Source organism: Centruroides sculpturatus, unplaced genomic scaffold, assembly GCF_000671375.1.
Source record: "Centruroides sculpturatus isolate CEXI.00-Female unplaced genomic scaffold, Cexi_2.0 scaffold256, whole genome shotgun sequence".
Lineage (NCBI taxonomy): Eukaryota > Metazoa > Arthropoda > Arachnida > Scorpiones > Buthidae > Centruroides > Centruroides sculpturatus.
The window spans coordinates 708,917-731,312 of record NW_019384583.1 but is presented as its reverse complement, the minus strand read 5'-3'; the positions used below and the strand labels follow the sequence as shown (position 1 = coordinate 731,312).

The 22,396-nt window shown below is 32.5% G+C and overlaps 1 protein-coding gene across 1 annotated transcript in view; it reads left to right on the top strand.

Moving 5' to 3' along the window:
• The first annotated feature begins 4,942 nt into the window (after nucleotides 1-4,942).
• The window catches only part of LOC111624525 (V-type proton ATPase 21 kDa proteolipid subunit-like), a 27,435-nt gene continuing 9,981 nt past the window's right edge, over nucleotides 4,943-22,396 (top strand). The window contains exons 1-3 of the mRNA XM_023367374.1: nucleotides 4,943-5,090; nucleotides 11,013-11,061; nucleotides 21,156-21,239. Of these exons, the coding sequence (XP_023223142.1) occupies nucleotides 5,018-5,090; nucleotides 11,013-11,061; nucleotides 21,156-21,239 (206 nt within the window). The 5' untranslated portion in view covers nucleotides 4,943-5,017. The remainder of the gene's footprint in view (nucleotides 5,091-11,012; nucleotides 11,062-21,155; nucleotides 21,240-22,396) is intronic.

Here is a 22,396-nt window from a genome sequence, read left to right as displayed (position 1 = left end):
GGGCGAGGGCGGCCAAATATCTAGCGGGCAGGCAGCTAACAGCCCGGAACCGGTCCTGGATAGAATTGGATGTGTTTTACGTGTAGCAGCCACCCAAGGTCCTAGGCTTCCACTGGCTAAACCGGGTCAGGTTGGTGCTCTCTAAAGCGCATGCGCGAATCTGGTTTTTTGGATGCTGACGATACAGCGCTTCCATTCCGCCACCAATATTCGAATATGCAATGGCGATCTTATCTTTTTTTTCACGTGTAGTATAGAAATTTGTAATAAGATACGTAATGCGGTTATAATAAAATATTGTGCGATTATTTTTATATAATTAAAATTAATATGTATTTATTTTTTAGAAAATACAAGGGAAGCGGTGGATGCGCCGCTTCCAATGACGGCACGCCACTGGTATTAAGTTGGGCATTATTATTATAAAGTTCGTAAAAAATGTGTATTTTACTAATATATATGCACTTAACCGATTTTCTATTAGATACACAAATTAAATTCAAGATTAAATATTAAAATAGTTTTTCAGTTTACAAAAACTTTATTTATATTTTTATTCCATGTAATTTCAATAATTTGAAATGTATTCAAATAATTAAGAATTTCAAATTCATAAAAAAAAGTATACAGTGTAACGTCGATATTCGTCAGTATTTTCTGGATTCGTTGTCATTCCCAATACCTGCAGTGACTCTACAATCGCGCACCCGCGCCGACTAAGCTAGCCGTGTTAGCTTAGTTTTACCAATTTAGCTAATATTTTGCTAGATTTAGTGGATTTATGAACAATCTAGTTATGTAAATTATAATGGCCTAGCTCGGGGGATCTAACCCACGGGCCCCATGCGGCCCAATAAACGTGTAAACAAAACCGATGAAGTTTTTCATTTTATTTTATTTATTTAAACGGTCTAAATTCAAAAAAAGAAGTTTTACAAAGCCGTAAACCTTTATACATATTTTATTTTTGAGTGGAAAGGAAATATTTTCAAATACTGTACTTGGAAATATGTGAATGAGGAAGGAATACTAAATAAAGCTAAAGTTGAGACTCAAAGGATTATAAACCCAAATTCGGGGGAGAAAGGAGAGAAAGGCCAAAAGATAAATAGTAATGAGAAGGATTAAATGACTTTGTTATGCAAATATGGACCCTTAATTTTCCAACCTTCTTCACTTCTTTATCTTTTGTCCTTTCTCTCCTTTTCCCACGTTTGGGTCTTTTTTTAAAACTCTTTCCGCCCTGTGGGCACTAAGAGGGCCTCTTTTTTGCAAGCCCATTATGGGTTCGGCCAGGCCTACGATGGGGCTGCCGAGTGGTGAAGGACGGGGCCCGACATATCCGAACGGACCACCCCCGAAAAATTTCTGGGGATTTTTCGACCCGTTCGGATTCGAGCCCTGGTCCCCCAGAGCAGTAGACTGCCACCTTGACCGTTCGGCCATCCAGCCGCGACATATTTAAGTCTATAATCCGTTCAGTCCCAATTCCAGTTTATTTAACATTTCGTCTAGCGTTGCATGATTTAGCTACTTTGCGCCAAAGTTGGCTATCCTTTTTTTAGTTTGGCGCATTGGCTACTTTTTGGGTTATATATTATTTATAAATTTATTAGACGAATAAAAATTCACTTTAAAATGGTGTTTTGACATTTTTTATTAATTAGAGACCCAAATGAAACAAATATTTGTGTTTTCAAATAAATTTTTGTTTGTCTCCTTTATAATAAAAGAATTTATCTATTTTTAAGTAAAAATTGAAAGTGTCTGTAGAAGTAATTTTTTAAAATATCCTTTTTCCTAATAAAGATTTAATACTTATTACTATAATCTACACATGTTAATCCTTAAATATACAAATAAATTTAAGGATTGGGCCACAAGTATATATAATTTACTTGTGGCCCAAACTCCATGATATCTTGCAATGTGGCCCAGAGAAACAAAAAGATTGGACACCCTTGGCCTAGCTATTCTTATAATGCTATCTAACTATAAAAAAATCAAACAATTTTAATGGAAACAAAATGATTTGAATATTTTTATTAAAATGTCTAGCTATAAATTCGAATTTTGCATTGGCAACATTGTCAGCTAGGTGTAGTCAGAATCGATAGATTAATCTACCGACTCTGGTGTAGTTAGTCTGCTACGTGCGACTAAATATCCAGATGGCACAAAGCGCTGATTGGTCACCGAAATATAGATTATGTTTTATGGTCGTCAGAACGTATCATGACGAAATAAATTATTAATTTTTAGTTGTCGTAATATGGAATGAGTATAAAGAGAAAATACAACTGATTATTTATATTTTTGAACATTTAACTTCATACTTGATCTTTATGCACCTCTGAACCAAATCATACACAATAGATCATTTTAATAGTGCGATCAGTGTTATAAATTTACATGCACGGATAGTAAATAACAGAAAATTTATACTTTGTTACAGATATTATTCATAAAAAGTTCGAGAAAGGATGAAATTTATAATTAAGACAAGTCAGAATATTTTTTGAATTTGTCATATGTAATATAGTTAGATGAAACAAATAAATTGTTAACTAATCTGCATTTTTACTTAGTATATTCTGTTGTAATATATATATAAAACATTAAATACAAGTTTCTGTAAGGTAAAAAATACTATTGTCTAATAATGTTAAAAAAAAACTTAATTTGCAGTTTACATTTGTTGTTTTTGATTATTTTATTGTTATAGTAAATGTACAAAAAAGCTTACAAAAATTCAAAACAGATAAAAGTTACTTCTTGATGTTTAAAAATGTCTCAGCATTAAAATTTTCGATATCACGTAATTTTATGTTAAAATTAATGCAAAATTTTCAATTATTGTCAATACACACGAGTGATAGTGAAATTATAAATAAGTGCCTTTTATCAAGTTTTAGATGAAATATCTATAACTATTATATAATGTCTGTACGCTCTCACAACAACAACAACAACAACACGAAGTTTCGGCTAATCAATCAACATTACCGATTTTCGTAGGTTGACATCATTCAGCTGACCAATCAGCGCGTTGTGCCATCTGGATATTTAGTCGCACGTAGTCTGCTTTGTGCGGTCGTTGTGTGTGTGTTCTTGGTTTCTCGCTTTGATTATTTTCAAAAACTCGAGTTCCAATGGCTCCAACGAAGTACACTGAATAAACTTTATTGTATTTTTTTTAGGTGGGAACGGATCAATTGAATATCAGTTATTTATTATGAGAAAAATTGTTTCGTCATTTTCCATATTCGTTAGATCCTTAGGAACAAATTAATGACGAGTATAGAGGTTCCGCTACTAGATTCACACAGTGGAAATGGAAACTGATGACACTGTACAAGAACTTAGATGATGATTAAACAATGATTCATATCCTTGCTGCACTGTAGGACTTGGGTCTAACTCTAGACACAAGCTACGTAACATTTTATAAAAATTATTTTTTATTGGAAATTATTCCTAAGAAAAACAGTACATTGGATACAACAGTAAAATAATATAATACGGCGGAACTCGAATCGGTCGGTGGAAAAAATACGGATTTAAGAGTTTAAAAGTTTCCAGTTATGAAGGTTGGGATAAAAATCAAGATTTTGCGCATCGGTTTATCAGTGACCCAAAATAAACTGTCATGTAATATTTCCATGGATCTTATATTGCGAGAGTTATTGTGTCAATGCAAATCTCGCTGTTGTCCAAAAAGTCGAATAAGCTGAGAAATATTTTCTCGAATGGTTGATCTGACTCTTTAAGAGAAGGTCACGTCCGAGTAAAAAAACAGTACCACAACCAGAAGTAAAATTCACTTTAAGTTTTATTTACAGTGTAAATATCAAGCAGCTTGCTCCAAAATTTTTTCACTCCCATGATATTGTTAAGTGTTTTTATTAAAACTATACCAAGAAGTGCAACTTCGGTTTCTGTACGAACACTTTCGGAGAGATTTTCTATGTCAATAAATTCTTCGTCTATCCATTCAACGTCTTTGGTAGAGTCACGTACTGTACGAGCTTCATCATGAGCTCATTCTACTATTTTGTTGAAACGGTAGGGAAATTATGGAATAAGATATTTTATGTACAACTTGTCGTGCTGATCAAATTTTCTCCTATACCGCTTTGACATTTTCTTCCCATGCAAAGTTCAGTGTCCTGAACGCTGGGAGTTCGGTCGTGGGTTCGCGCGCCTCCCCAGGACGGGCTGGCTACGTGGAATTTTCCGGGTTTTATCCACGTCTGTAACGCCTAAATAGGGGCCGGTTACCGTTAAAAGACTTCCCGGAAGGCATCCCCTCAAGGCAGATCGCCCAAGTGTCGCGTTGCCATAACTTAATAAAACAAATAAACAAACAAGAATTGTAGAATAAAAGAGCAATGCATTCGCGATTTCATTATACAAGATCTACCTATAACCCAAATTGTATATTTAGTAAACAGTGACATCACTCTACTCTTAAACCCCTTCCCCGCCCTTGTCACGAATAGTCACATTTCTTAAACTACCCCCTTGGGGCATGACATCATTTATGGACAATACGAAACCCATTCCGTCCTTTGGTACTTTTTCTATATCCAGGAGCCTTTTTTATAGACATCACAAATTCGGACAGGCTTATAATCAGGGCGGTTCGAATGGTTTGTTTTTACTCTGTCCTGCGGACATAACCCCTTAATCAAGCCCACGTGGGTTCTGCCAGATCGACAATAGAGCGGCCGTATATGATAATAGATATGAAGAAAAAAGCCCTCTTATTGCCAGTAAAGTTAAAAAAAAAATTTAAATAAGATATAAATTGTATTTTGATTAATTAATAGATAATAATGTTATTTCCTTTTATTTATAATTAATTAATCAGTCGTAATATAATATTTTAATAATTATTATTAAAATTAAAATAAAAACAATTATCAGCAAAATTTATTTATCCACTTGAGGTCGTTTCGCAACGACAATATTTTGCAGTGGACTGTTGGTATTTAATTTTTCGAAAATTTTAATAATGGGTAGTGGTTTATTAGCAAAAACTCAATATGTTGTATATTCAATAACTTTAAGCATAATTGTATTTGTTGGTAAGTTAAATCTAATGATTTTTACTTAAAATATTCAATTTGTTTATTTGCTTGAAGTGGGTTGTAGCAAGTCTTGTGACTAGACGAGAGTATATTATAAAGATAGAAATCAAAGCAAAATTTTCATTAATCCATTATTTCTCTGACTTATTTTAACAAAATCATCTTAATTATTACGCTTATAAACGTAATATCAATAATCTTATGCATTATATTTATATGAGGTAATTATGAAGATTAGAAAATGTAATGTGATCCTTATTATGCAACAAGTATTTAATATGTTACAATTTATGTAATTTTACAGCTTTAAAAAATCATATTTTCTATCAAACATTTTAAAAAATATTTAATTCTAATTTTCATGATTATTATATATGTGAGTTTTATTAAAATTCACATATATAATAATCAAAATTAGAATCATAAATTAGAATTTGAATGGTATAAAATTTTTCATGCAAATATTGTTTTACCTGCAGTCATTTGAGTACATGATATGTTCAATATTTTGAAGTGGGTTATCTTTGGAGATAACTAACATAAAACTTAAGAAAAACACATTATAGCAATTAGTTTAAAAAGATTAGAATATAATGTATGACAAAGTGTTAGCTTGTTGCTTAGGTCCTGGATTTGATTATAATCCATAAAAAAAAAATTTTAAGTGGTTTGACCTGCTATCAGCCCATCCTTCACCACCATGCTGCTTGTGTTGTAGGTCCATGATGAGTTTAAAGAAAAACTTAGTACAGTATGTGGAAAATGGAAATAGTTTAACAAAAACAAGTGTTTTCAAACTTATGAGTTTTGCTCATTGTCAGAAACAAATAAAATGAATGACAATGTTTTATTTATGTTAGTGAGCATAAGTTTAAAAGTGCTAAAAAGTTTTCCAAACTTTTTTGTTTAATTGACAAAATTTGATAAAATATATTTATTTTACCTAGCAATGATTATTTTTATGCTTTGAATGGTATAGCTTGGTCAAACACAATTAACTTAGAATTGAGTATAATACAAAATAACACAGAAACCACTAAAATCCCTCAAAATTCATTTTCCTGTAATAAAACAAATGTTTTCAACATTATTTAAAATGTCCTCAGGTTTAAATAGAATGGAAAACAAAACAGAAGATGGAATAGAATTTGAAAATTGAAGATGTTATGTTTCATCCAATCAGATAATTGTCATAGTTGTGGTTATCACATTTAACTATGTAGAAACAGATGTTGGACTAAAAAGATATTTCAAATAGAGATTTCTATCAACAATATTAAAAAGGACAATATGTAATTTACTTAAGTTGTTAGATTGTTAGATCAACTTGAAAAATAGTTAATTCTAAATTCATTTGCTTCAATAAAAATCCAAATCTCATATGACCTATCAGATATTTAACTTTTTATCTAATTTTATTTTTCAAAATAATCTGTCCACCACTTTTATTCAGTTTGCTAAATTATTATTTCTAGAACAATTGTCTCTCTCTGTTGTTTAATATGAAAAGATTTCACAATTAATACTTAACTATAGTTCATATTATACTTAAGTATTCTAAAAATTAAATACAGTAGAACCTCGATTATTCAGACCTCTATTATCTGGATTTTCGATTATCCGGATTGTTCAAAATAAACAAAAATTTTACAAATTTGCTGATTTGCACTTGGTGAATTACAACACTGTTTATGTACATGATGGAATGCATAACTTTTTTGTTTCAATAACATCTCACCAAGCACAGTGGTCGTAAACTCTTAAATATATTTTACGTCGTAATAAAAATATAACTTGACATATGTATTTATAAATAATTTATATTCAAATTACATCATTTCTATGACCAAAGGCGACGTAAGGCATGGACGACGTGGGCCATGGCCTATGCCTCGCGGTCCAAAGGGCCTCGTGCCTCGAAGGTTTATGCATTACTTAAAAGCCGCGAACGCGACGAAAAAATTTTACTTGTCATAAAACAATAAATAGTTTGTCAAATTTTTATTCATAAAAATGCAATTTCAACTGCTTTTTATTTTATAAAATCCGTCTTATTGCGCCACCAGAGGGCCTTTTAAACAATAGGTAATCTGTTTGCGCTGGTCAGTAGTAGTACAAATTCAATACGAACATTTGTTTCTTGAAAATTTGATCACGATTTAAATACAGTACTTATTTTTAATATTACCAATATGTCATCGAAAAGAAAACGTCTTGTATTATCATTAAAAGACAAATTAAAGTATTTGTTTTGATTATCCAAATTTTTCCTTATCCGGACTACCTTTATCCCCAATTAGTCCGGATAATCGAGGTTCTACTGTATATATTCTGCTATAACAAACTAATGTACATATATTAAATTTTTAGAATCTTTTAAAATTGTTTGTCCTACAAAAATTATGAATTAGTAGTAATACATTTTAAAATGTAGAAGTCAAAATTGTTTGCTAAATATATATACAGTTGTCCCTTGATAATCTGACAGGTATGGGACCCTTGACCCAGTTACGTTACCCGGACCTCCGATCCGATCTCTTCTTCCAGCGTATATAAGCTAACTACTTAACCATCGACGGTTATTACAACGCCGGCTGGGGACACATTCAGTGCCCACGTCCTACTTCCCATAAGGCTCTCATTTATTTATTTATCTCATGTATTTATATAATCATAAAAAAAATAAATACAGGTATCCCTTGTGTAACACAGTAGTAATGTTGCAAAAAAGTGCTGTGCCACTCGAATCCATGCTGTACGAAACAAAGAACTAATAAAAAACATAGAGTTAGGTTACATTAGGTTCCAAATGTTAACAATAGGTTAACATCTGGAACCTAATGGAACCTAATTATACTATTGTTTTTTGTTACTAAGAGAAGTACATTTATTTAATACAATCAAAAATTTATTTCCAATTTGTAATTAACTAAAAATTGCAATTAAAAGTGCTGTATTATGCATTAATATTAATTTTAGTTAAACAAGAGCAAAGAAAAAAAAATATAGAATAACAAAGCTTATACTTAAAAATTGTGCAATTTAGTGCAGAGGATTTTCCAAATTCTTGAACCATATTAGACTGAAACCGTGTTGTATTAGGGATACCTGAACTATAATTCTATATTGTAAATATGAATACCAAAAATTGATTTAAAACATTTTTGAGGTTAATCTGTATTTCAAATTGATGTAATTTATTACATAGAATTTTGATATATCCAGTTAATTTGGTTTTGCTTTTATTTACATCTATCACACTTTAAATAGTTTTAATTTATTGAATGTTTTTGGATTCATTAAATATATATGATTTATTTTTTAACAAAAATTAAGAAAAAGTTAAATGTGTTTTGAAATTTAAAAAAAATTTATTAAAACTGAATCAAATTAATTTTCTATGATTTGTTATCTCATGATTAACTAGTATCTGGTATTAAGATATTCAGATTAAATTAGATATAATATAAATTTATTAACATTATTATTATTAATACTTTATAACTTTCAAACAGTAATGAAAAAGTTAACAATTATTTTTACTAATACTAAAAACATAATAACCAGAAATTACTGTATACATTAATACTTTGACTTACACTACCCCAACTTATGCGAACTTGGAGTTACGCAATTTTCAAATCTTGTCAATTCGTCTTTTGTTTGAGTGGCACACAACTCTTGATTACTCACTCCCCCCACCCTATTGTTCAGCTTACATGTTTGGACGTGTCGTGCGGAATTGCACATAGCTACAATTTATTTTGTGTTATTTATTTGTGTTTGTTATATCTATGGAGACTTGAAAGACTTTATGTGGTGATTTCTTGTAACCGTGAATGAATCAAAATATCAGATAAGATTAATGAGAACATTTATTAGCTTATATACATCCGGCTTGGATTTTACACAAATTGCAAAATTATACCCTGACTTACGCGATAGGTGGGACCGAGCATAAGTTCGGTCCCACCTATTGTGTAAGTTTGGGGTATCACTGTATAAATATATATCACTTATTATAATGCAATTTTTGAGGTAAAATTCTTATTTAGAATTCATTTTGATATTTTTTTATATTGTTGATTAGGTAATTATACCAATTATTACTAAAAATATGTCTCTCCGAACATTAGTCTGTCTAAACATCCAATAAAGCAGAAGACAATAGATCAGATCAGTTATGTTAAATATTTTTGTTATTTCAACAGCAGAAGTTAAAGTTATCTTCACTTTGATAATATGTCATATATCCAATTATGAATCATATATTGCAATATTTGCACATTCTAATCTTTTTCTCTTTCAATGAATACTTTTTGTACTTGACGTTTTATAGAAACAGTTGCACTTTTATTATTTTAGTATTTTGATTAAACTAATTCTGTAATTGAATATATAGTGGATGATCGGTTAATGAACAGTTTGGTTAACAAACAAATCAGATAACAAACACTTTCTCAAAAGATTTTTATGTTTGACAATGAACTCCTCACAGAACAAACACAAGAGGAAGCGACGTAAAATAATGAAATACCACTTGGTCTTCCCTTGTCTTCAGGCAACAATTCGAAACTTTTTGGGGCATGGGAGACGTCAACTCAATGCTCAACCCGGTATATACTGATTGAATAGTATTCCTCCAAACTTCAGAACTCTCTTGTAATTCCTGCCTTTTATTTTTCTGAGAGAAACAATTCTTTTATAGTATTCGCGGGACTGTCGGATGGGCACTCATTAAGTTTTGCATCAGTTTTTATTTTTGAAAGGTGAGAGTATAATAGCAAAGGTAGAGAGTAGGCAGAAGAAGTCTGATGTTGCTGGGCAGTATGGCTTGAACAGGTCTACAGTAGGCTGCAGTTCAATGTTATCTAAGAAAGGTACAGTATAATCAAGAAGACTCATGCAGCTTAAGGAGTAACAAAAATCACATCTGAAAAATAAAGAACATTGAAGAGCTCATAATGGAACCTGAAATGGATTTGATTACAGAAGAATGTGAAGATTTCTGGAATGAAAAACACCTAGAAACTCCGTGAGATATGTTTTCTTCTGAAAAACAGGATTAATGCCAACATCTGCTATTAAGCATCTTTTGAAGAATTGGGAGGATGTCAGAACAATGGTTTTAGAATGGCATCCAAACCAAGTTGAGGTTAATAGGCTTAGGGATCTCCACAGTGACAATGCTATTAATTACTTCTGAAAAATCCTGGAGAGAGAAAAGCAATCGATATAAGACAGATTCTTTAACCCCGCAAATGGAAAAAACATGACTAATAAAAATGCAAGAGTGTGTATATGTGTATTTTTATTATTACATATAAATAAACATAGTAAGAAATTATGTATTTTTGATTTTTTGGGGTCTCCAGAACAAATTAATCAAATTCCCATAAAACCGTATGGTAAATCGATAATCAGTTAACGAACAATTCGGATAGCAAACAAAGACTTGGAACGGATTATGTTTGTTAACTGATCACTCACTGTATCTGTTTGAAAGTTTAATTCTAATGTCTGACAGACTGTCATTTAAAGTAAGATTAAAGTTTTGATTGCTGTAATGCCTCATTTTTAATTTGGGATTCTTTCCAATGTACTAACATTGGAAAGAGAGATCCTTTTCAGTTAGAAAGATGAATTTTTTCAATCAGAAAGTTAATTCTAGTGTATAAGGTAAAAAAGTTGTATATTTAATAAAGGTAAAAGTTAAAAACCTCTAAACTTCTAAAAAAGGCAATAATGAGAATATATCCTAAGTTTTTATTTAATAAATAAAGCTTGTTCCTTGTTAAAAGAAAGTTGTAGTCTATAGTTTTTAATTAAGTCTCCTTGAAAATCGGTAAAAAGAGAGTTTTATAAGAATATTTATTACAAATGAGAAAAATATGAATTTATATTAAATTTTCTTTTTAGGATTATATTATGTATTAACTGGAAGAGGGAGCAGAATAGATTTTGCATGGTAAGATTTTTCTAAAATATTATTTTTATTTATAGTAATTTTTAGATTTTTTGCAAATTAATTCTCTTTTGGATGATAAAATCTGTTTCATGTTAGTGATTGATAGAATTTAGTATTTTTAAAAGCATTTAGAAGATTGAAATTTACCTCAATAGTTGTCTTAATTTACCATATTTAGTCAAATGTAATACACCATTGAATCTAAAATGCATTTTAATTTTTACATTCACACCAGTGAGGTTTTTTTTTAAATAGAGAACTCAAGACAAATTTATGTCAACAGAACTTATTATGTTGAAATAAATTTTGTTGAGCATTTATTTCAAATAAAATAAGTTATATATCTTCTCTGGTGTTAAAGTTGGAAACTTCCTTTCATGTTAAGATCTACACTGGATTCAATGCTCACATCTTCCCACACACAATCATCCTCAGTGATGTTTAATGCATTGGAAAGGAAGCATTTGTTGAAAGACTATTGCACAGCTTTTTCTGGGATTTGCAATTAAGTACTTATAGCATTACTGTAATAAACTAATAAAACTGAGTTAACTAAACACGGAACCTGTTACCGGTGTAATTTTGCGTGAAAAAATCCTCTTTTCACAAACGTTTTCGAGCTTTGCATATAGCCCTTCTTCAGGTAGAGAAAAATTCCGATGGAATACTTCGAACAATGGAACGTAAAAAACCTAATCTAAAAATAGAATGAAGATGTTTAAACAAAAAATACGAAACTCGCATAACGAACGATCATTAAGATGGTCATGCGCATTCGTGCACTGATGTTGCTATTTATAGATTGTTGTTTATGAGGGCCTGCCACGCTATAGAAAGATTAATCTCATCCTTCCGATTTATACATGTGGTCAGGTGGTTAGCCTTACAGATGGATATAGCTTCCCGCCATTTTAGATGTTCCAGGTGGGGCGTAGTGTCGATGATGTCAGCTTTGTCGAACTCCGGTTCTATATCGGGATCGGATGCAAAGGTGGTTAGAGCCGTGGTGTACCGCCCATGCCGAAGGTCTGCTTGATGCTCTTGTACTCTGGTGTTTAAAGATCGCTTGGTTGAGCTGATATAGACAAGGCTCTCGTTACACCTGTTATCTTTCAGCGGGATAGAGTACACGCCAGGAAGCCTGCTACGAGCTGGACTGCCTTTTCCATTTCTGAGGATGTCATAGATTGTTGGGCATCTTCTATAGGCTATTTGTAATTGTTGTTTTCCGGCGATCTCAGCGTATATCGCTTTAACATATGGGTTATAGGTGACTGGGAGGCATGCACGTTCATCCTGGTCAATGTTGGTCTTCATACGCGTAGTGGGTGCGTGCTGTGAGCGTTGATGTCGCTCAATTAGACGGTGTGTTAGACCGTGGTAACCGTGCTTGGCTGCTATCCTCTTGATATAATTCAATTCGGTGTTGAGGGCTTGTGTGGTGGACGAGTGGGAAAAGGCCCTTTTAATCAAAGTATTAAATGCTGCAGCCTTGTAGGTGAATGGGTCGAATGAACCAACTGGTATGTGTATAGAGGTCCACCACGTAAGCCCTCAACACCAAATTGAATTATATCAAGAGGATAGCAGCCAAGCACAGTTACCATGGTCTAACACACCGTCTAATTGAGTGACATCAACGCTCACAACACGCACCCACTACGCGTACGAAGACCAACACTGACCAGGATGAACGTACACCACGGCCCTAACCACCTTTGCATCCAATCCCGATATAGAACCGGAGTTCGACAAAGCTGACATCATCGACACTATGCCCCACCTGGAACATCTAAAATGGTGGGAAGCTATATCCATCTGTAAGGCTAACCACCTGACCACATGTATAAATCGGAAGGATGAGATTAATCTTTCTATAGCGTGGCAGGCCCTCATAAACAACGATCTATAAATAGCAACATCAGCGCACGAATGCGCATGACCATCTTAATGATCGTTCGTTATGCGAGTTTCGTATTTTTTGTTTAAACATCTTCGTTCTATTTTTAGATTAGGTTTTTTACGTTCCATTGTTCGAAGTATTCCATCGGAATTTTTCTCTACCTGAAGAAGGGCTATATGCAAAGCTCAAACGTTTGTGAAAAGAGGATTTTTTCACGCAAAATTACACCGGTAACAGGTTCCGTGTTTAGTATTTCATCCCCGGTGTCAAAGTGAAGTTTAATTTACGAAATTGAGCTAAGTTGACCTCTCAAATATTTACTATTACAAATTAAAATCATTAAAATAACTCAATGGAATTAGTGACTGAAATAAGATATGTGGCAGTAGAAGCTGCTAATTATGACATTTTATATCAAATCTAAAACACATCCTATTTTTGCAGACATTATAATCTGAAAAAAAGTGCATCTTACATTCAAGTAAATATGTTTGTAGCTTAGTTTCTTATAACCAAGGGTTTTTCTCAAAAAACGAATTCTGTTTTACATAAATCTCAAATCAAATTCTGGCAATCTTTAAAAATTTTTTACCATAGACTTAAATATTTTAACAATTGATATTCCTGACAAATCATGAAATAATATAAAATAAAAATTATCATGATTAACTCTATTAATGTTGGTCATATTTTTATATCCTATTGATTGTATTTATTTGTATTGATATTTGACAAATAAATGAAATAACAAAAAGATGATCTTACAAAAAATATTACAATTTTCCATCTTAATTAAACTGTTTTTATAAATCATGTATTAAATCTTAATTGTAGAAAGATTGATAGATTGTTAAAGGAAAATTTTAAAATGTGAAAGTGTTTTTTATTTATATTAATAATTTATGCCAACTATGGAAGTGACTTGAATAAAGTTTCTTATAATCTAAGTGTAAGAATTAATTTGCATAATTATCACTAAATTAAAACCTTTTTTACAAATAACAACTGCTAAAAACTAGATAACTTTAAATAGATTACCATCAAAAAAACTAAAAAACCAGCAGAAATGGTAAAAACTCACATTAGTGAATGCTTTCCTCCATGTTAAATGGACATCTTCAGGCTCTTGACTTTTATATTTGAATGGCACAAGATTGAATTCCTTAATTCAAAATATGAGACTTGTTGATTGATGGACTGGCTGCCTCGATGGTTTCTTAGACTGCAAGATGCTAATGGAAACAAATTACATCTTTGAAGCTAATGGCTGCAGCTCTCAAAACAGCTTTATAAATTTCTAACAGCTCTAAAAGTCTGAGTCAAGGGGGCTATTATCTGTGTAGTGTAGAATTTTGGTACTGTCAAAATGTATTTCAGTTTTAGAGTCACTGGCATAGATGGCCAAGGCAATGGTGTTTAAGCCCCTATTTATAGAACTATATATGCTCCTTTATACAGGTAGTGATGTGTCATTTTGTGGTCACATATTCTAATGCTCTGTTAAGTTGGTGATCTGTAAGTGACCCCAATAAGTGCTGTCAGTTGGGTTCACCTTTAGCATTGCTGAGGAGAGAGTGTATCATTAGGCTCCTTTTGTAAACCAGCAAGAAATTATTGAGTCTGGCTATGTCCGTGTACAGAGGTGCAAGTATCCTAAGATATAAGACAGCCTTGTATATAGTTTGGAGAGATTGTGTGAAATGCTGGATATGTCAGAATTGTAGTGTTTGTTAAGGCCTCTACTGATGATGCTTGAGTAGCCATGTTGTATGGCTTGTACTGTGATAGTTTTCATCTTGTGCTTTCAATCTTGTGCAGTTTGGATATTAAAGTTAAGAGCCTGAAGATGTCTATTTAACATGAAGGAAAATGTTCACTAATGTGAGTTTTAACCATTTCTGCTGGTTGTTTTGTTTTTGTGACTGTAGTTTATTTAAAACATTTTTTACTAATTTTTTTTATTATTACTATTTTAGAAAAGCTAAACTTAAAAAATGTCATTAGATTTCACAACCATTTTTTTTTTAAATTTGTCATAAACTAAGGCATTTTTTTGACATATAGTGGTACCTCAGGATATGAACATCGCAGCATATGAAATTTTCAGGATACAACATGAAATTCGAACATATTTTTGCTCCACAATATGAACAAAATCTCACCATATGATGTTACATTAGTTCGCAGCGTTACCACCATGACCATGTGTTCCTTCTAGTCAAATTTAAAAATCACAGTTCACAAAACATTTATAACAACAAATAAAATTTACATAAACTTACAATGTTAACAAGAGCTACAAATTACAATGTAGGTTTCACACACACACAAAATCAATTAGAGTGCAAATATTCAATTAATCCTGAACATGTCCAAAAACCACTTAATAAAACCAATAACCGGTATTAAATAATCGTAAAATGAACTGCGAACATTTTCGGTTCCTTCCCTAGGACCTTTCTCAAGCAGCGATTCGTCTTTAGAATAACTATGAACGAAGACCAGTAAATAGCGATATTCGAAAAATTATTCTTCCGAACAACATTTTGACTTTTGAAATGTTGTTCGGTAGAATAATTTTTCGAATATCGCTATTTACTGGTCTTCATTCATAGTTATTCTAAAGACGAATCGCTGCTTGAGAAAGGTCCTAGGGAAGGAACCGAAAACGTTCGCAGTTCATTTTACAATTATTTAATACCGGTTATTGGTTTTATTAAGTGGTTATTTTTATATTAATCTGGTATTTGAAGATTCTTTATCTGAACATGTCCATTGAAAAGGCACCTTACGACACAACCTGTGAGTAGTAATTAGCTGTATACTCCTTCCGGTGTTCGTCGACGAAAACAGACGAGATGAAAGCAACCTTGCTTCAACAAGTTCGTTTAACCAAGTCCTGAGTTCCCTTAACCAAAGTTAGATGATTCCATCCTGGCACTTCTGTTCATCGGTTTCAGTCAGCGTGTTTGTGATATATATTGATTTAAATAAACATTAATTTAAATGTAATGTAATATATGTTGATGATTTAGATAAACATTGAATGTAATATAGTATATGTTGACGATTTAAATAAACGAAATGTAGTTGGGTAGATGACGAGATGGAAAGGGAGCGAGAGTTTGCTTCATTTTGGAAGTATCTCGCTTGATGCAATCTTAATATTTTGTTGTGTTATTTTGCTTTTTTATTATTACCGTATAATCATGGATCCGAAGAAAGCAAGTGTTAGTGATAGTGGTGACAAAAAGAAAAGGATGATTACATTGGAAATGAAGCATGAGATAATAGAAAAACATGCAAGTGGAGTGCGTATTATTGATCTCACTTGGCAATATGGCTGAAACTGTTTAATGATCAGTACAATCATCAAGCAGAAGGAGGCAATAAAGGCAGTGAATCCTTTGAAAGGGTTCACAACAATTTCAAAGAAAAGGACAGCTAGACATGATGAGATGGAGAGGCTTTTATTGTTGTGGATAAAAGAGAAGGAAATAACAGGAGATACAATCACAGAAACAATAATTTGTGAGAAAGTTACTGCCATTTTCAGTGATTTGAAAGACCAAGGGGGTGAAAGCTCAGCTGAGGTAACCGACTTCAAAGCTTTTCGTGGCTGGTTCGAAAAATTTCGGAAACGCACTGGAATACATTTGGTGAAACAGCATGGTGAGGCAACAAGTTCGGACAGAAAGGCAGCCGAGGAGTTTTGCAAGCAATTTGAAGAACTGATTGCAAATGAAGGTTACATCCCACAGCAAGTTTTTAATTGCGATGAAACCACCCTCTTTTGGAAAAAATGCCATGCTGGACATACATAACAGCAGAAGAAAGAAAAATGCTAGGCCATAAAGCCATGAAGGACCGCCTTACTCTAGCCCTTTGTGCTAATGCCAGCGGGGATTGTAAAATCAAACCTTTGTTGGTGTATCATTCTGAAAATCCTCAAGCATTTAAGGCCCATAAAGTACTAAAGGAGAAACTCCAAGTTATGTGGAAGGCAAATGCAAAGGCTTGAGTTACTCGATCATTTTTTGTTGAATGGGTAAATCTGGTCAAGAAATATTTGCTGGAAAACAACCTGTCTCTGAGATGCTTGCTTATCCTTGACAATGCCCCGCTCACCCCCCTGGTCTTGAAAATTATATCCTCGATGAGTTCAACTTCATTAAGGTCCTCTACCTACCACCCAACACCACCCCTATCCTCCAGCCTATGGACCAGCAGGTGATTTCTAACTTCAAAAAATTATACATCAAGCATTTGTTCAGGCGATGTTTTGAAGTCACTGAAAATACCAATCTTACACTGCGTGAATTTTGGAAAGATCACTTCAACATAGTAATATGTCTGAAAATTATAGAGAAGGCTTGGCAGGAAGGGACTCTTCGTACAATAAATTCAGCCTGGGGAAAGTTGTGGCCCGATGCTGTTGCCCTGCGGGATTTTAAAGGATTTGAACCTGAATCTGAAGTCTAGCCTGAATTGATGAAATTGGGAAGTCCATGGGGCTGGAAGTTGAGGAGGAAGACATCAATGAACTTGTAGAGGAGCATCAAGATGAGTTGACCACTGATGAGTTGAAGGAGCTACAGGCGATGCAACACATGGAGATCCCTCAAGAGTTCAGTAAAGACGAGGGCGAGGAGAAGGAGGTTGTAACTTCGGCAGAAATAAAGGAAATCTTGAGATATTTTAAGAAAGTGACTGATTTTATTGAAAAGAAACATCCTGAAAAGGTTCATACTAGCCATACTGCTGAGTTTAATGACATTTGCCTAAGTCATTTTAGAAACATTTTAAAAAGTAGGCAAAGCCAAACCTTTTTGGATAGATATTTTATCAAGCAACCTCTATCCAGTGAAAGTGCTGGTGGAAGTGAAGGAAAGAAAGCAAAAAGCAGTGAATAAAAATTTAAAAAAATATATAGAACAACACAAATTTTTTTTATCTTTTCTAAGTTATTTTTAAATTATTGTTACATTATGTTATGTAAGTTAAGTTTTAGTATCATTTCCCTTCTTCCTCTCTTCCGCCACCAGTTTACACCTCCACCGTCGTCTATCCTCAAAGGTAAAGTGCAAATAAAACTACATTTTTTTTATCAATTATTATTCTATTATGATTATTTATACATTTACAACTGCAAAATGCATTTTTCAGTGTTTTCCTTACTATAGTTAATTTTTTTAATGTACTACTTAGCTTTAATTTGAGTGTGTTTTTCATGTTGGAACGAATTATTTGGTTTTACATGTAATCGTATGGGGAAAAATGATTCACCTTATGACATTTTCGTGATACGATCTCAGTTTCGGAACAGATTAATTTCGTATCCTGAGGTACTACTATAATCACAAATCAATACTATTGTCTTCATTTATCATTTAAGTACAGTTGTCCCTCGATAATCCGACAGGTATGGGACCAAAGGTGTGTCAGATTACCAAAAGTGTCCGGATTACTGAAAATAATTACATATTTTGCATTGTTTTGCTAGCAGTAACTTACAATATTCTCTACTCCAACTGTTTGAACAGAACTACTCACATAAAACACACGAAATGTGTGTCATCGAGTAAGAATTGGATGGGGAGATTCACATCGCGACATGCTTCTGTGCAAGCAGACACGTAACGAGGACGGGTACCTTGATGGGAGGTGCGTTGGACTACTGAGCATGTCGGATTAAAAAACATCGGACTATCGAGGGACAACTGTATTTTAAATGATAAATGAAGACAATAGTATTAATTTGTGATTTTATGATAAATTTCATACTAATAAAAATATACCACACATAATATATTCTATATTTAAGCTTGATGTTTGAAATATTAATTAGCTTCTATTCTATTTTCTGACTCATTAATAATAATTTTTCTTTTTTTAAAGTATTTTCAAATAATTATTTATAAAAACAAAACAACAGTTTTTAGAATCAATTATTTATGCATCATAAACAATGTTTTGTGTAATTTAAGGGGATTAATACAGTAGAGCAGTGTTTTTCAACCTGTGGGTCGCGAAGCCTTACACGGGGGGTCGAGGGTAAAAGAAAAAGACAAGTGTTTGTAGGTCCTACACTATATTAAAAAAAACTACAATTTCGGCAAGAAAGCTGTATCTGTTTATTATACAGTACAGTTGGTTTTTTGATTGACATTTAGGTGTGAATGATGGGTTTCGCCAGGGAGGGGCCAGAAAATGATAGCTGAAAAAGAGCTGAGCTGACCTGTAAAAAAAGTAATAAGTAGAAAAGTGGAAGTTAAAAACTGTCGTCCTAAAAAAAAAAGGTCAACAGCACTCCAAACTTAATGTTCCTATGAGGGAAGTATCATACCATACGTGTCATAAGTTATTGTTGATCCTTCTTAAATTCTCATTTTAGTCAACAATAATTTCTCTCAACAGAAAAAAAATTTAATACATAATTTTAAAAATCACTGATATAGTTTTAATATCGCCCTAGGGGGTCACCAGAACTTTTTAACTTGTAAAGGGGTCGCGTATTCAAAAAGGTTGAAAAACACTGCAGTAGAGCATCGATTATCCGACGCCAGATTAACCATCGCATCGGTTAACCGACCGTTCTAGTCGGCAAATTTCAAATGTCCACTAGTGATGTGGCACTACAATATTTGGCTATGTCTTGGCTACTTTAATATTATTTTTGTTAAATTTTGCGTGTTTCAGCTGACAACACCGGCTCGACCATTGAAGGGAGGCCAGTACTTAAATGAGACTTTTATGAATGATTGTTTGTTTTGTGAGCAATAAAATAATTTTTAACGATACAATAGCGACAATTATTATTTAAAAAAAAAATTTGTTAGGCTTAACATCAATGAAAATTCAACGCAAAGTTGGTTAATAAGTGATATAATAATTACATGGGATATACTAATATACTGTAAGGTCTTTTTATGCAGATTATTTTTATGTGATTTTGAAGTTGTGCGGTTTGTATTTCATCCAAAATTTTCTTGGACAAACATACATGTAGGCTTGTTTAGGAAGCCCGCATATAGACAGTCTCCAAAAATCGTGGAACGCTCAAAGCTCACTCCATTTGTTCCGCTGACATATAACGTTTATGGATGTAAAGGACAGCTAGATCTACCTTAATCGCTTTAGTTCCTAGCAATTTTTGATATAAATGTAATTAAACATAAAAAATACTTAAAACTGAAAAAAACGAAAGAAATGCGTTAATTTTGAAGAAAAAGCTTCAAAGTTTAACTTCCTTTGTCTCGCCCTTCTGTGAAATTTAACACCGATGAGTCATTGTTTACACATCTGGATGACCTTGAACACAGCTGGAGTTGGATTTCCCGGGGCATTCTCATAGACGTCGCGGGAGGACAAGGGTTTAAAGTAGGGTGAACACTAGCTGGCCGTATATTTTTAAATATTTTTAAAAAATTTGGAGACTTAAAAAACATTCCAAAAATTCAAAAAAAAAATTCCAAAATGGCCTTAAGGACCGTGTTTTATGTAACGCTATGTAACCTGCCCGAGTTAACTCGGGCGAGGAACTAAAGGGGTTTTAATTAACTCTTCACATCCAGATGTCAGTGATTTGTTTTTAGAGTGAGCTTTTGCAATTCGGGGATTCCCCTTGTACATGATACCATCGACAAGTCGCTATTACATCATTCTGAGTTTCGCATTGAAAGGTATAAACTGTAATTGTTTTGAAATTAAATTTTATATGAATTTCTTTCAGACATTCGAAGTAATTTATTAAGCAGCCTATTTCTTTTAATTTCTGCAAACTTTTTTATGCGGTTTTAAGTTAATTTTAACTCGTTGTTTTGGTTTTATGCGATTTTAGAAAATTACGGAACGTATCCCTACTTTTTCAAGGCAAGTAAAGTCTTTTTTTATGTGAATTTTTTATATGCGCTTTTCTGTAGAACATATCCACCGCATAAAATGAGACCTTGCAGTACTATACTAATAATGTATTTTTTTTCATTCTTTTCGGTTATCTGATTTTTTCAGTTATCTGACCAACCTGAGTCCCCAATTGAGTCGGATAATCGATGCTCTATTGTACTTACAATTACAGTGCATCAGAAGTTTTCATTCTTCTGTGCTTTAAATATATTAAATATTCTTGTTAATTTGAATAATTATTAAGTTTCATAATTTTTTATATTTGTTATAATTTTAAAATGTTTAGGTTTCTTGAAGGAGTATCTCCTTACATATGGTGTGCTCTTGGAATTGGTCTTGCAATATCTCTCTCAGTAGTTGGAGCTGCTTCGTGAGTTGATTTTAATTCTATTGTTTTATATAAAATAGTATAGGCTTTGTATTAATTTTAATGATTTTAAGATAAAGCAATTAAAATTATGCCATTATTTTTCTTGTGAATAAACACAATTAAATTCATTATTTTATTTAAATAAGGATACACTAGCTTGGTATTTTCATATTAAAATACTTTCTGGAATTTATTATTATTAATATTATTACTATTATTGCAATTTTATAAAACTGAAATGATATAAAGATTCTTTTAATAAATAAAGCATGCATGCCATAACTTTGTAAAAGCAAAAAAAAACTTTTCAGGAGAGTTAAAAAAACACTGCATAGTGAATGAATTCCTTCAAGTCTTGAAGGAATTCATTTTAATTTTACAATAAAATATTAAAAAAAACTAACTAGGTTACAAATTCTCTGGAATAATAAAATGTTGTAAACATGATGCTGTAACGTTTTAAGCACCAAATTTCTTGTGACTTACACTTTGGGTTCTTAAAATGTTACGACTTGCACATAAATTCAACTTCAAAATACAGCCACATATGATGCCACTAACAATGCAATATTTTTTTTTTGCAGCAGAAAACATTGCATTTAGAGTTAATTTCTTAATAAAATGTACTTACAAGGGGACCTTACCGTCTCGGAAATTCAGTTCGGGATGAGACTTGGCAGGTTCGTAGTATACCTCAAGGGTGTCCACCCAGAAGAATTGTAAAGTGCACTAGCCAGAAGATTCCGAGAAAAAAGGCTCTAAAATTTTAAGCGCAGCTTATATACCGATCGGTTCTACCTTATGGTAGTACAGCAAAGTGGCTCAGTCCGTAGCGTACTTGCCTGCAACGTGGTGCGACCTAGGTTCGATCCTACCTTCTGCAAACTTTTTTTTTTTTTATTGGTTTAAAAATTATAACAATTTTTAAATAAAGTTAATGACGTAAAAATATTATCAATTAAATCATAAATACTTTTATTTTATTTATGAAATGACTGTTACAGCGGATTAAAATGTGAATTAAAGATAACATTTTATTTTTCAAAAGTTGAATAATTTCAAATGCATTTTTAATGGAGGTAAATTAAAACTTTAATTACCACAATTTATAGTACATTCTCGTAACAAACAATAACTGTGTACCAAATTTCAACTTT